This window comes from Sturnira hondurensis, unplaced genomic scaffold, assembly GCF_014824575.4.
Source record: "Sturnira hondurensis isolate 20B ecotype Veracruz unplaced genomic scaffold, ASM1482457v3 Scaffold0014432, whole genome shotgun sequence".
Taxonomy (NCBI): domain Eukaryota; kingdom Metazoa; phylum Chordata; class Mammalia; order Chiroptera; family Phyllostomidae; genus Sturnira; species Sturnira hondurensis.
In genome coordinates, this window is record NW_028087063.1 from 3,704,063 (window position 1) to 3,717,738 (window position 13,676).

General features: G+C 34.8%; 1 protein-coding gene across 1 annotated transcript in view; it reads left to right on the top strand.

The window, feature by feature from the left end:
* The window catches only part of DZIP3 (DAZ interacting zinc finger protein 3), a 99,802-nt gene that overhangs the window by 6,493 nt on the left and 79,633 nt on the right, over nucleotides 1–13,676 (top strand). Inside the window, 7 exon segments of the mRNA XM_037063359.1 lie at nucleotides 1,230–1,385; nucleotides 5,429–5,432; nucleotides 6,266–6,378; nucleotides 8,156–8,236; nucleotides 9,178–9,302; nucleotides 12,079–12,146; nucleotides 12,149–12,189. Of these exon segments, the coding sequence (XP_036919254.1) occupies nucleotides 1,230–1,385; nucleotides 5,429–5,432; nucleotides 6,266–6,378; nucleotides 8,156–8,236; nucleotides 9,178–9,302; nucleotides 12,079–12,146; nucleotides 12,149–12,189 (588 nt within the window).

Below are 13,676 nucleotides of genomic sequence, written 5' to 3' on the forward strand. Positions count from 1 at the left end.
GTCAGATTTTAGTTTCCTATTGATAGGAAAAGTCTATTGAAATGAATATGCCAGGGGACACCCATTCACTTTTCTGCCCATGTTGGAGTTTAAAGGTTCAGTTTAAAGGTTATCTTCAGCATCTAGCAATGGTAAGAACCTTTGGATTGTCTTAGAAGCACAGGGGTAATGTTTCTGGCTGGCTAATTCCTTCTGTTACTAGGCACTTACACCTTCCTTCCCAACAGAGGCTGTAAAGTGCTGCTGCTCCTGCTGCTACTGTTACCTCCGTAGGGTTTGCCACACCCAGTCTGCTCAGCTCCAGGGAAATGGGAATGACGGTCTCCCCTGGAAAACCTTTCATCACAGAGATTCATCCCAGGTTGTATCTTTAAGAAAGCTGAAAAAGAAAGCCTTTTTAAACTCTTTTTTTTTTAAAGATTTTATTTATTTATCTTTAGAGGGGAAGGAGAGAGGGAGAGAAACATCAATGTATGATTGCCTTTTGTGCGTCCCCTGCTGATGCTTAGCCTGCAAGGAACCTGCCTGCAACCCAGGCATGTGCCCTGACTGGGAATCGAACCTCGATCCTCTGGTTTGCAGGCCCACGCTCAATCCACTGAGCTACGCCAGCCAAGGCAGAAAGCCTTTTTAAACTCTTAATTCAGAATCCAAAGATCTTCTGATTGACTAATTTTACACCTTTTTATTTTTTCAAGCTAACTACTGAACAGCTTAATGGAGGCCTTCCAGCCTCTGTACCCCGTTGCCAGAGGATTTGCCTCCCTTCTTCTTATCCTCCCTGTTGTCTGTCTAAACAACTACTGACTGACGGAAGGCTCGTCAGAGAGGGGAGGTGTTCACGTCTGAGCTTTTAAATTCTGGAAATGATCATGTGGTTCACAAGCCCGCACTCAACCCACTGAGCTACACCAGCCAGGGCCCACCACCCCGTAACAAAAAAAGATGTCATTATTCCCATCTTTGAATTTTTACTTTATTTATAAGTTTGAAATGAATTTTAATGACATTCCTGATATTAAAGCTTGAGTTGTAGCCTTAAACTTCCTGCAATGCTTTAAGTTCCTTGAGAGTAGGAAGAATGTCTTAATCTTATTTGAATTTTCTGTAGTCTGTCACAGTGTTCTATGTATAGTCTGTAAAGGCACTTTGTTCATTGTTTAAAAGACTTTGGTTGATTTTAATATTAGCCAAATATAGTTGTGGAAATTTTTAATAATATCTTGTAGGATGAACAGGAAAAGGACATACCTGCTGATCTTGTCCCTGTTAACCTCCTATCAGAGGTGAAGAAGTTATTGACTTCAGTTAATACTCTACCAAAAGGTGTGGTCCCTCACATTAAGAAGTTTTTACAAGAAGATTTTTCCTTCCAAAGTGTGCAGGTAAGATCATAATTTATTCTTTGAGGATGTATAGCTCTCTGTATGTTAGTATCTAGGGAAACACTTCATGTTCCCTTACTCTCAGATTGCTACTATGCTCTAAACACTCTGACACTAGTAATGTGGGTATTCCCACACTGATAAATTCTCTAAGGCCAGCAGAGTGTTCTACCAGTCAATTCAGTTTTGACACTATCTACCTGGAGTCAACATCAGATCCTGCAAGTGAAAGGCCTCCTACCACAAGACTGCCCCCACTTCAGAAGTCATTTGCCAGTCCTGGGTTGTCCCCTATACTTCTGATCAACTGGCTTACATTGGGCTTCTAACAGTTCCCTCTTGGTTGCAGTGATTTGCTAGAACAGCTCACAGAACTTGGGAAACACTTACATTTACCATTTTATTACATAATATAGTATAGAATAAAGCATACAGATGGACAGTCAGGTCAAAGTCTGGAATGGCCCTGAGTGCAGGAACTTCTGTCCCAGCAAAGGGGATGTATACCACCCTCCTGGCCCATGGATGTGTTCATTAAACTAGAAGCTCCAAACCTCTTACTTTTAGGATTTTTATGGATGCTTCATCATGTAGGCATGATCAATTATTAATTGAAATTCTAGTCCCACTCCCATCTCTGGGAATGGTGGATGGGACTGAAAGTTTCAAGTTTCTAATTATGGCTAGATCTTTTTAGAGACTAACTCCTATCCAGGAGCCCACCAAGAGTCACTCAGTAGAACAAAACACACTTCTCTCACTCAGGAAATTCCAAAGGCTTTAGGAGCTCTGTGTCAGCAGCTGTGGTCAGAGACCAAATATTAGCAGGAAGTAGGAGCAGAGATCAATATATGTGTTGTTTTTAATAATATAACTCTTTTCTTTCCTTTTTTAAACCATAACAGTGTAGGTAAGGTCTTGAAATGTCCTTCTTACTGCTTGTGAAGGGCTTAATGTGAAGCTTGACTTTGGACTTTTATTAATTAAATAGAGTTAGTTGCTGCTAGCCTCTGAAGAATAATGGTAGGAATGTTGATGAGTAGTTTGTAAGGTGTTGACAATAAGGTTTAGTATTTATTCTAATTCTATTAATACTGCATAACATAGTACTCTGGGATAGGGGACTGCAGTCAGTTTTCCTAATTTTTAAAATGTAGATGAATTTTTCAAAAATGAAAAATAAAAATATTGTTCAAAATGTTTAGATTCATGAGTGAAATAAATATTCTAGAGAATATATTGTAGATTTCTATCTTATAAATAATAGTTTCCCTAGATAATAGTTTATGAAACTTTGAGAATAAGATGAGTATCAGTTTTTAAACTGAGTTTTCCAAAGTTAAGGAAAGTGATCTGCTACAATTATATTTGTAGCAGATAATTGGGGGAAAAGGAGCAATTCACCATAGGTGTCTTGAAAAAGCCACATTTGCCTTTTTTGTGAAAAAAAAAATCAATTACTTCTATGAAATGAATTAATACTTTTATGATTTAAAAAGCCAAACAAACTCTGAAAATACCCAAAGACTTTATATACAATTATAACCTTAACTGAGATGATTTACCACAGTACAAATTCTTGTTTGAACTTGATAAAATAATGCTACTGTTTTCCTCTTATCATTTGGAAATCACCCAAAACAATAATAATAAATAGAAACCAGTAGCCTTTTTATGGAAACAGTAGTCAATTATAGGTAAAAATGAAAGAAAAGTACTTATTTATAATAGCAACAAAGCAAGGTAAAATACTTAGAAAAACATCTAAGAAATATATAAGATTATAAACTAGTGTTTCTCAACGTTTTTTCCAAGCCATCTACTGGAGACTATCTGAACCTCATACTTGTCCCAAATGATCAAAATCTTTTGGGGCAGGTCTGGGAATGTACATTTTAGCAAGCAGATACCCACACACACTGATATTCTTTGCATTAAGTTTAGAAATCAATACTCTATTTAAACAATAAATTAAAATCTCTAAAAGAAAAGAAGACTTGAATCGAAAGCAGTATATATAGGAAGATAAAATAGGATAAAGCTGTCAATTTTTTCCTGAACTTGAAATCTATGAATGTCATGTAATTCAACAAAAGTGACAAAAGGATTTTTATTGTTATGACTAAAAGCTAATTCTAAAGTTTAAATAAAAAATAAAAGAAAGAATAGCCAAGAAAATTATGAAGAGGCATATAGAGGAGAACGGCTTATCATTTGCCCACTTAGATATTAAAACTTACAGAGCTCTAATAACTAAAAAAGCTGTGTTACTTGCTGTTTACTCTACAGACAAGTCTAGAAAATAGAAGAGAAATTCCAAAAGTAGAACCAAGTACACATACAACCTTTATGTATAATAAGATGACAAAAAAGGATAATGTAAAAGGAGAAATGGATAAATCAACAATCTGAGTAGGAAAATATAAGTCTTTGAATAACTGATAGAACATGGATACAAAATTAGTAGAGCTGTAGCAAACTTGCCGTAAACTGACGGGTGTGTGTGTGTGTGTGTGTACACATCTCCTAGAATATAGATAGAATATACATTCTTTTTACGTGCACATAGATCATTTTAAAAAATTGACCATATACTAAGTCACAAAGGAAGCCTAATCAAATTTCAAAGAATAAAAACATACAGAGCGTGTTCTTTGACTATTGTATAATTAACTTAGAAATCAATAACCAAAAGATAAATTAGAAAGAAAGCCATTGTTTCTAAGTTAAAATATATACTTTTAATCTAGATAACCTATGGGTCAAAGAGAAAAATCACAGTGAAAATTAATAAATTTTAAACTGAATAAAAAGTATATATCAAAATTGTGTTATTAGGTAAAAGCTGTGCTTTGAGAAATATTTATAGATTGAAGTGCATATATTAGAAAAAGATGCTAGGCTGAATACCAATCATTTAAATATAAAATTCAAGAGATTAATGGAAGAATGGCAAATTAAAAACAAAGTCTAAAGAAAGGTATAATAAAATTAACTAAAAGTAATAAAATAGAATAAAACACATAATAGAGAAAGTCAATAAGGCCAAAACGTGTTTTTTGAAAAGAACAATGAAATTGATAAATGCCTGGTAAGAATGGTCAAAGAAAAAGAAAGAAGGCAAAAATAACCAGATTATGAATTTGAACATGAAAATATTAATGCAAATTCCACAGTCATCTAAAGGAAAATACAGAATTCTGCTACTTACAGTGGCTGCCTGGATTGGTTCAGAGCATCCTTCCTTTCAGAAGAACTAGAAAAACTGGGCAAAATATTTCTTAGTAATTTTTATTTGTGCTTCTTTGGCAGATCAGTTCACTCAGCTAGGGTGGAGGTGATTTTAAACTTCTGTTCTGTGAAGTAGGGTCTGTTTATGGTTTACCCTTTGGAGCAGATACTGTCAGCATGCTGCCCAAACCCCTTGGCGTCTGTTGTTTCAGTGTGCTCTGCACGGTTTTCAGTTTTCAGGGTCTACATTAGTATGACTCAGACCTTTCTTTCCCTGTAACTGCAGAAGGCTGAACTCTCATGGCAGTTCAGAAGTTTCAAGGGATTAATACTCCATCTTCACCCCAGAAAGTACTCAATTAATAAGCCTTGGGAGTTGTTATATAAATATACCTTTCCCCTTGAGTTGGGTAATACTGAGGTTTGTATTTTTACTCTTTCTCAGTTTCCCTGTTATATTAACCCCCATTGCCCACCCTGGGTAACTGCTCTAATAACACACCCATTACTTTAAAGCCTGCTTTCCCTTCCCTGTGTCACCTCTCCACTCCTGTACCCTTGTTCTCTGCGTGTCCCAAATAAACTATGTGCATTCAAATCCTTGTGTTAGGGTCTGTTTCCAATTAGAATCAAAACAGACACTCTCGGGAATATTTCTTCAGAGTCCCAACCAAAAGAATTAGGTGTTTACCAGGGCCCCTCTTCCAGCTTTTCTGGTTTTTGTCATTGAGAGGATTGATCTGAAACTATCTGGACTTCTTGGCAGAGGTGGAAAGTCAGTGTTATGTTTTATATGCCTTTTCAAATTCAAGAGACGTGGCTGAATAAGTAGTTCCATACATGAGTCTGGAATTCTGGTGATAGTTCTGAGCTGGGAATATAAATTTGGAAACTGTGTGTAGACATTGTTTAAAAACATGACAGTGGATTACTTTATCTTGGAAATGTGTCCATGGAGAAGTTCATTAAACTGCATGCTAGGGAGACTAAAATAAAGCCTCTAGTTAGCTAGAAGAAAAACAGGAAAGTATTGTATACCAAGTTAAGAACTTGTAAGTTAAACTTGCGACACAGATAATACTTCATTAAACAAATAATGTAATTTAAACCAAGCACTTGTGGGCACAAGACATTGGGGAATAGACACAAACATAGGACATAGTCCTTCCTTTCATTTCATCCATGTAAATGTCAAACTATGGTACATAATAAATCATGTGTTAGCTTGGTTCCAATCACATTGCAGCGTAAGATGACTTACCCTGGTGTTGGTATTAAAGCTAGCTTCCTGCTTAGCACACATTCAGAATTGGCGGGAAGATTTTAGTTATGCTAGAGAACATGAAAGTATGAGAATGAAGGGGAATTGCCACGTTCCCTGAAGTAAGAGTGGTGGAGGTTGCCAACCCCTCGGCAGGTATAGAAATGCTTTTTTAGTGTTTTGAGGAAATAGTTACAAACATTTGCCAGACTACTTATAAATACACGAATATGAGAACAGTTGTATCTGGTAGTGTGGATTTTTTAAAAACCATCTTTATATCTGTACTCCAAATTTTCAACAGTGAACATGTATTATTTGTATAATAAAATATGTCGATTTTTTCTAACTTAAGGACATTTTCAACCAAATAATTTTGCATGGGGAGAAGTTGCCGCCAAGAGCCAGAATGGGGAGGAGATTGTTCTTGCTTCGACTTTATGTTTCTTGATAACACAAGTGGAAGCAGCGCTCAGGAACATTGAAGCTACTAATTATACTGTAAGTGTTTTATTTTTGAAAGTTTGAAATAATGGACTTGGACAACAGTTTGCAATGAGAGAATGGCTAATGCATGCTAACTTTAAGGTGTAGATCAGTTTCTATTTTCCTCTTTTACCTCTAGAGAAAGGTACATGTAAATTGATTTCCTTCTTTTGTCTTATACTTTCTTATGACTGTGTTTCTTTAATGAGCCTGTTCTAGTCCATTTCCCTACCATAAAATTTTGTTCATCTTAAAGAGAAACTTGAACTAAAATGAGCTTTCTCAATTAGAAATGGAGAGTCCTTCCTTTCCTCCTAATTATTAATCAGTTCCTCTTCTGATATTTCTGTATTTGTAAAAACTGGTACAGCTGTTATCTGTCAATGTACTTTAAAATTGATAAGATATAATTACATGTTCAAAGTCAAATGGTACTGTAGAAATAAATAGAAAAGTCTGAGAAAAATACATCTTGCATCATCAAAAATTAGAACCAATAGTACAACATGGTGAAAGGAAGAATCAGTTATTTGAATAATTTGGATCAGTAATGTAAGTTAAGTTTTATACCCATGTAAGTGATGGATTAGTTATCTTCAAGAAGGGGCTACCCAAGCAACACACAAGGTAGCATAAGACACCAAATTCCGTATTATAATGGCATACAAACAAGCACGGGAAAAAATCACTCTTATTTAGGATTCTGAGGACCAGGGTTCTAGAAGGTGGTGTACACCATCCTAAAGAAGTCCTACATGGATTCAAAAGAGTGGCAACAAAAACACAACAACATGTGAATTATGTGTGATGTTTCTACACAGGGAAGCCTAGTAGAGACTTGGTGCCCAAGGTTTTTGTTAGGAGTTGTCAGGTAGGTACCCTTTGCCTCGCATGTATAAAAATTCCAGACTCCCAGAAGGAACTCTTAGGTTTTCAGCATAAACCGCATTGTTTGCATAACAATTCAGGCACAGTAAGTCACCCTTGTCAATCAGAGGACATTCATGAAAACATTCAGGAACATTCATGAAATTCAGGTTCCCAGACACCAGTAATGGGTCATTCTTGCATGCAAGGTCTTTCAAAGGATAGCAGTCTCAGGCCCGCTATGCTAACTTTTATGCACGGTGTGTATAGTTCTATCTCATTTTATTACGAGTGTTTGTGTAACCACTAGTGCAGTCAAGATAAAAGATCTATCACATCACTATAAAAAATCTCTTTTATGCTACTCCTTTATAGTCACTCACACTCTTTGCTTTCCTCTCTCTCCCTACTCACTAATCTTTTCTTTATCTCTATAATTTGGCATAGACCATTTTTAAATGAAGGAAATATCCTCATGTTTTAATTTTCACTGAAGAAGTTATAGGCTTTATGTTTATACTATTATAACAAAATACATAAATGGACCATAAAAGACTAATTTAAGAGATCATTGAATTTTTTAAGATGCATAGTGGATACCTGAAATATTATAAATGATAGAGAGAGTGAGAGAATGTTTGAAAGGTTTAATATAACAAATCTTGATGGCACTTGCTTTCACTCTTCTTTAATCAAACTCTCATTTTTTTCCCCCAGGATTATTGACTGTCCTTGTCTTCTGGGTCAGATTATCAAATACATCTAAACTGCATTCTCTATAGTTATTATAGATGATTGATAACACAATGATAATTTTACTATTATTGATAATTATTAAATAGACCTAGGATATTTAATGAATTTTGCTAAAGTTAGAAGCAGCTTAGTCTAAACAAGGAATTAAAATATATTTTTATCTTTATAGGCACATCAGATGAATATTGGTTATTATTTGACATTACTGTTTTTGTGTGGAGTAGCACTCGCTGAAAGAGGAAAGAAAGAGGTATGTAGCATTTGTTACTTTCCCGTTATAAATCTTTTAACATTATATTCTGACCTTATTTTAACAAATTAAAATGTTGATTTTTAAAATTCTCTAAAAATTGAAACCATTCAGTGACTTTCCTTTCATATATTTATAATATAGAATAATTATGCCAGAGACTATTTTGTGAAAATAAAAAATGTTGATAGGGGAAATACAATTTTAGCTTAGAACTTCAGTTATTTTATTTATCCTTTAAACACCATTTGTGTAAAGCAGAAAATTGTTTAGCATCTTTCACTTATACAATACATTTTAATCTATTTTTCTAGTATAGCTTAATCTCTCTGGTCCTAATCTTACCCCTCTTGTAAAATATGAGTTTTATTTCAGATTCTTTGTTTAATAAAATAAAGTACAAAAAGTTAAAATCTGGAATTTAACTAGGTGGTTTCTAAGGATCCTTTTGAATCTAACATTCTCTTTTTATGGTTTTTAATGATTTCTTACATTTTCTTTGCAACACTGATATTTCCTTAACTTTCCATCTTCAGAAATCTATACTCCCTACTTGCTATTTGAAAAATTAGGAAGATTTGTGCTCCAATTAGAGAGAAAAATTAACAATAATTATAAAGACAAACTTCCAATAGTTATCAGAAAAGCCCTAATTTTAGCTAGTAATATTTGTCAGTTTTAGAACCAAAAATTATTATTGTTGTTTTAATGTTTACTTTGAAATTTTAGTCAAAGAATATCTTAAGTTATTTTGTAAATAAATATTTTGAGCACTGAGTCATTATCTATGGAATCACATGCAGAGGTGCCAGGATTAGAGACGTGAATAAATGACCAAAAGACTGGATTAGCATTAACTGGATCAGTATTCCCTAGCTTCTCTAATTGTAAAAGGGAAAAATGCCTTTACATCAGCCAAACCCAGTGTTATGTTACTACAGGACTTTATAGAAGCTGAGAATAAATTTCTGGTGATGAAGATGGTTATCCAAGAAAATGAAATTTGTGAAAACTTTATGTCCTTAGTGTATTTTGGACATGTTTTGCTCTGATGTGCTCAGAAAAGGTAAGGATTTCAAATAATGGGTGAATCTCCCCTGTTATCTACTCTCTTCATTGAGAATAAAGATTGCGCGGTGTGCTAGGGATAATGACATTCATGCTGGGCTGATTTTTTTCTTCACCTGTTTTTATAGATAATAATTTCTTTAACATATTTGAGAATAGTAAATATGACAGTAAGAGGCATTATAGCATAGACATTGGAACATAGGCCAACAGACCTGGACCTTGACAGACCTGGGTTCAAATACATTTTCTCCCACCTACCTAATTTTGATCCCAGGAAACTTAATTTTGCTAAGCCTTATCTTCTTTTCCTATGTGTAAAATAGAACTAATAGTGGTACCTAACTCACAAAAATGTTACAGGTGATTAACATAGTGCCCAGGACACAAAAATGCCATTTGTAATAAATGAGTGATGGTTGTAGTTATTAATATTATCACCAGTTGGAATAGGTGTTTTAAGTATAAATGTTAATGAACTCACAAAACATTGAAGGCATCCAAATGCTAATGCTGAGTTTTGGAAGTGTTGGGTACAATATATTTAGTGAAATTGTACAGGGAAACTATGTGGACTAGCAGTCTGTTCACTCCCTGTATGGGGATCCTTAGCCATTTGTAACATCATTCATTCATTTTATTTGCTAAGCACTTGTCACATTCTAGAGACTGTGCTAGATTTGGCAATACAATTTACAAAATAGATCCTGTTCTCATGTAACTGATAATATTATAAAAGACATTAATCAAAAATCAGTTATGCAAAATAATTATGAAATGTGATAAAGAACTGTGAAGGAAAAGATAATGAGTAATAAAAGACTACTGGCGCTCCACTCTGGTTCCTCAGAGAAGTCTCTCTGAGGAAATACTGTTTGGCGGAGATCTGAGAGTGAATTAGACAGTTCACTTGGGCAAATCTTTATGAAGGATTACTGCTTAGGCCCAGCCATCAGATCTCTAAAGGCATCACTACCTGGCAGTTCCCTGATGTTTTGGTTTGTCTTCTATGCTTTGGCATGCTTGTGTTTTATTAAGGTATGCAGAAGATTTCCCACTTCCTGTTCACTAGTATGATATCAATAATACTAGTAAACAATGTGATGTTTTTCAGAATGTCACAATGGTCAAAATCCTTTTAATCTATATTATGGAGAGAATTAACATAGCTCTGAGACGAGACAAAGAATGTGTACTGCTGCCTTTCTCTTGGATATGTGAACTAGTGAACTACTTTTTATTCTCTTCACTAATGGGCATTGGAGAGAATCTGTTTTCCAGATCATTGACACAAGAAAGCCCGTCAGACGGCATCATTTACTTTCACCCCTTGACCTATAGAGAACAGCCACCACCGAGCTGTCCTTCTTACTCTGTATTTCTCATTTGTATTATGGGTGGAGTTTTATCTGGATCTTCCCGGGGCACACTTTTTAGTGGTGGGTTCTGTAGTCATATGTATTATGTCCTTTCGGACATCCTCACCTCCCCGAGCTTTCTTTTAGTATTCTGCCAAGAAATTTCCAGCATTTCCACCCAGTTATTACAGGCCATTGTTATGTCCAAGCTTCAAATAACCTTTCTTAGCAAGATGTTGGGGCTGCTTCAGGTATCCTTGTTAGGAAATTAAATCTTGGGTTATGGAAAGGTTGTCCCATGTCATTACACATTTCCTATGCAGCTTTATATTTGTCCACTTGTTCAGCTTTCTTAAGATCCACTCCCTCATGAGTTCCTGCCAGTACATACTAGTCAAGTTCTGTGATTCTTGTGATGAATACACTTTTTCTTCCTGAACAGAATAAGTTCTGTTTTCCCATTTGGACTTTGCTTTTACCTGATCCTAAATGTATTAGTCTGCAAGCAGTGAGTGGAGATAGGCAGGATCTTGGTAAGGAAGGTGTCTTTTGAGGTTTGTACCTCAGATGATATTTTTGTATGGTCCCTAAGTAAAGGGAATCTGCCCTGTTCTAGCAAGAAATCGGTCTTTGTTAGCCAGAGAGCTCAGAGGAATTTAGGGACTCATTGTTTCTGAGCATATTCACTTAAATGTCCCCATTCCAGATCTCAGAATCTACTTGTTTCCTGTCAGAGCCCTAATTTTCACATAATGGTTCTGTCGAGGCTGTACTTTTGTTCTTTGCTGTTATTCTACCTTTATGATTATAAAGTACTGGGCCTCATTTTCAGCATAGTTTGTTCTTACGTTTAGGGTTGGTAAGGATTCTTTTTAGGGTACCACAGAGGCCTTTTATCCTGAGTTGATAGTAGTAGTCCTGCCGAGGTTATGCATTTCATCTCTCTTATGGTTTGTTGTATGTTGTGATTAAATCTGGGCCTGATTTTTAACACAGATTATGTTCATGGCTACAGAAAATGAGAGTCTCTTTAAATGATGCCATAAAGGCCTCTGTCTTTCACAGTGTGTCCTGGGTCAGTAGTTGGCTGACCTGTGCCTGTCATTCTTTCTTCAAGGCTTCCAAGACAGTAAATAAAAGCCAATCAACTCTATAATCGCTTTAATTACTATGACCCCCATACTCTTCGAGCTTGAGCTACTACATAATTTATTGTCTCCCTTTCTACCTGTATTTCATCCCAATGTACCACAGATGAGAGTCCTAGTATTTGCATTTCTATAGCATGCCAGAGGTTGTCACTACCCTGCTTAAACCCCCCCCCCCACACAAACAAACAATGGGTTACTTGTTTTATTTGTAACTATTTAGTTACAGAGTCACATTGAAACTGACGTTGTTTAAAATGCCTTCTAGATATAATGGAGGACTGCTAGAATTTCATAAAAGCTTACAAGAGACAGGAGATGCAGATGATCATTGGTTTTACATCCTACGGAAGATGAAGATTTGCCTACAACTTTTAAAGTAAGCAGTTATTTAAGAATAACATTTCATCTCTGACTAATCAGAATCATTTTTCATAAAGTGCAGCTTATGTTAACTATGTCGTATTCTATAGCAAGCACATTATTTAATTGGGAATTGGTGTTTCATATAAGAAACAGCCTTGATTTCATTACACAGTGTGGAATGTGAGTGTGATTTAACAAGTAGAAGTGAGTTGGCTGTGTTAGCATTTCCAAATAGCAAGATTAAAAGCTTTACTAGTCTAGTTAACTTCTTTTTTCAAATCATATTTACCATTACTTTATTTTTGATTTAAAATTTATAAGTACTAAATGCTTCAGAAAACTTGAAAAATGTAAAAATGCCCGAAAACTAAAATTTGTTCATATTTTTTCTTTAAAAGGAAAATCCATTGTTAGTATTTTCATTTATATCTTTCCAGATGCACATCCTACTATTGAATATTTAGTTTATTCTAAATGCTCCAGTTTTTCACTATTATGTAAAGTCATCTTTGTGTATTTTTTATATCATTTTCTTAGGTTGAATTTCCAAAAGTGAAATTATGAAGCAAATGTTCACACACTTTTAAAGTTATTGATAATGTATCTCCATATTTTCTCTCAGAAAGGTTCCAGTTTATATTCTTAAGACATATGTTTTTCCTAACTTACTTTAAAGCTTTCTGGATCTTTGTATTTTAGACACCTTTAAGGCCAAATTGATTTCTCAAAGTAAAGAGAGATGTTTCATTAAAATACAAAATTCAATTTTCCAGGAAGCTATAACAACTTGAAATTTGTATGTACCTGATAATATAACCTCAAAATAGATGGGACAAAAATTGATAGAACTGGAAGGAGAGATAAAAAACTCCTAATCACAGCAGATTATTTTAAGGTACCTATCTCAGCGATCAATAGAATAAGCAGGCAATTTGTGGCATTTGTCAGGATAGCCATATAACTTTTAACTTTGACTTAGTAAACTAATAATTTTATATATTTTAAAAAATATTGAACTTCTGTGCTTATCTAAAGAAATCCCCACTTGAATTTGGTTGTTTTCCTCTTTTTCCTCCTTACTTTAAAATGTTTTTTATTGTCCAAAAATTTTTAGTGAAGTTTTGTATGAAATAATAAATGTATACAGTTTGTCAAATAATATTAAAAGGCTTAAATATTAAAAGTCTGTATTCCATCATCTCTAATTATAGTTTCTAACTAGAAGCAACTTCTTCTAGCTCTCTAGGCATTTTTGCTTTAATATTTGTCTATATATTTTTTAAAGATGTAATGCTATTTTAAGAATATCTCCATTTTAGCTATCTTCTGACTTCCCTCTGTGGAAGATGAGGGATTGTTAGCTTTCCTATACAACCCCTCCATGCACACACTTCCCTTTCCCCATCCTACTAACACGTACAGTTTATCTGATTGGCCTTAGGGTTTCCCCTTATTCCTGGGAGTATCCTTCACCTCTCTCCTGTGTAGAACCCCCCTTTC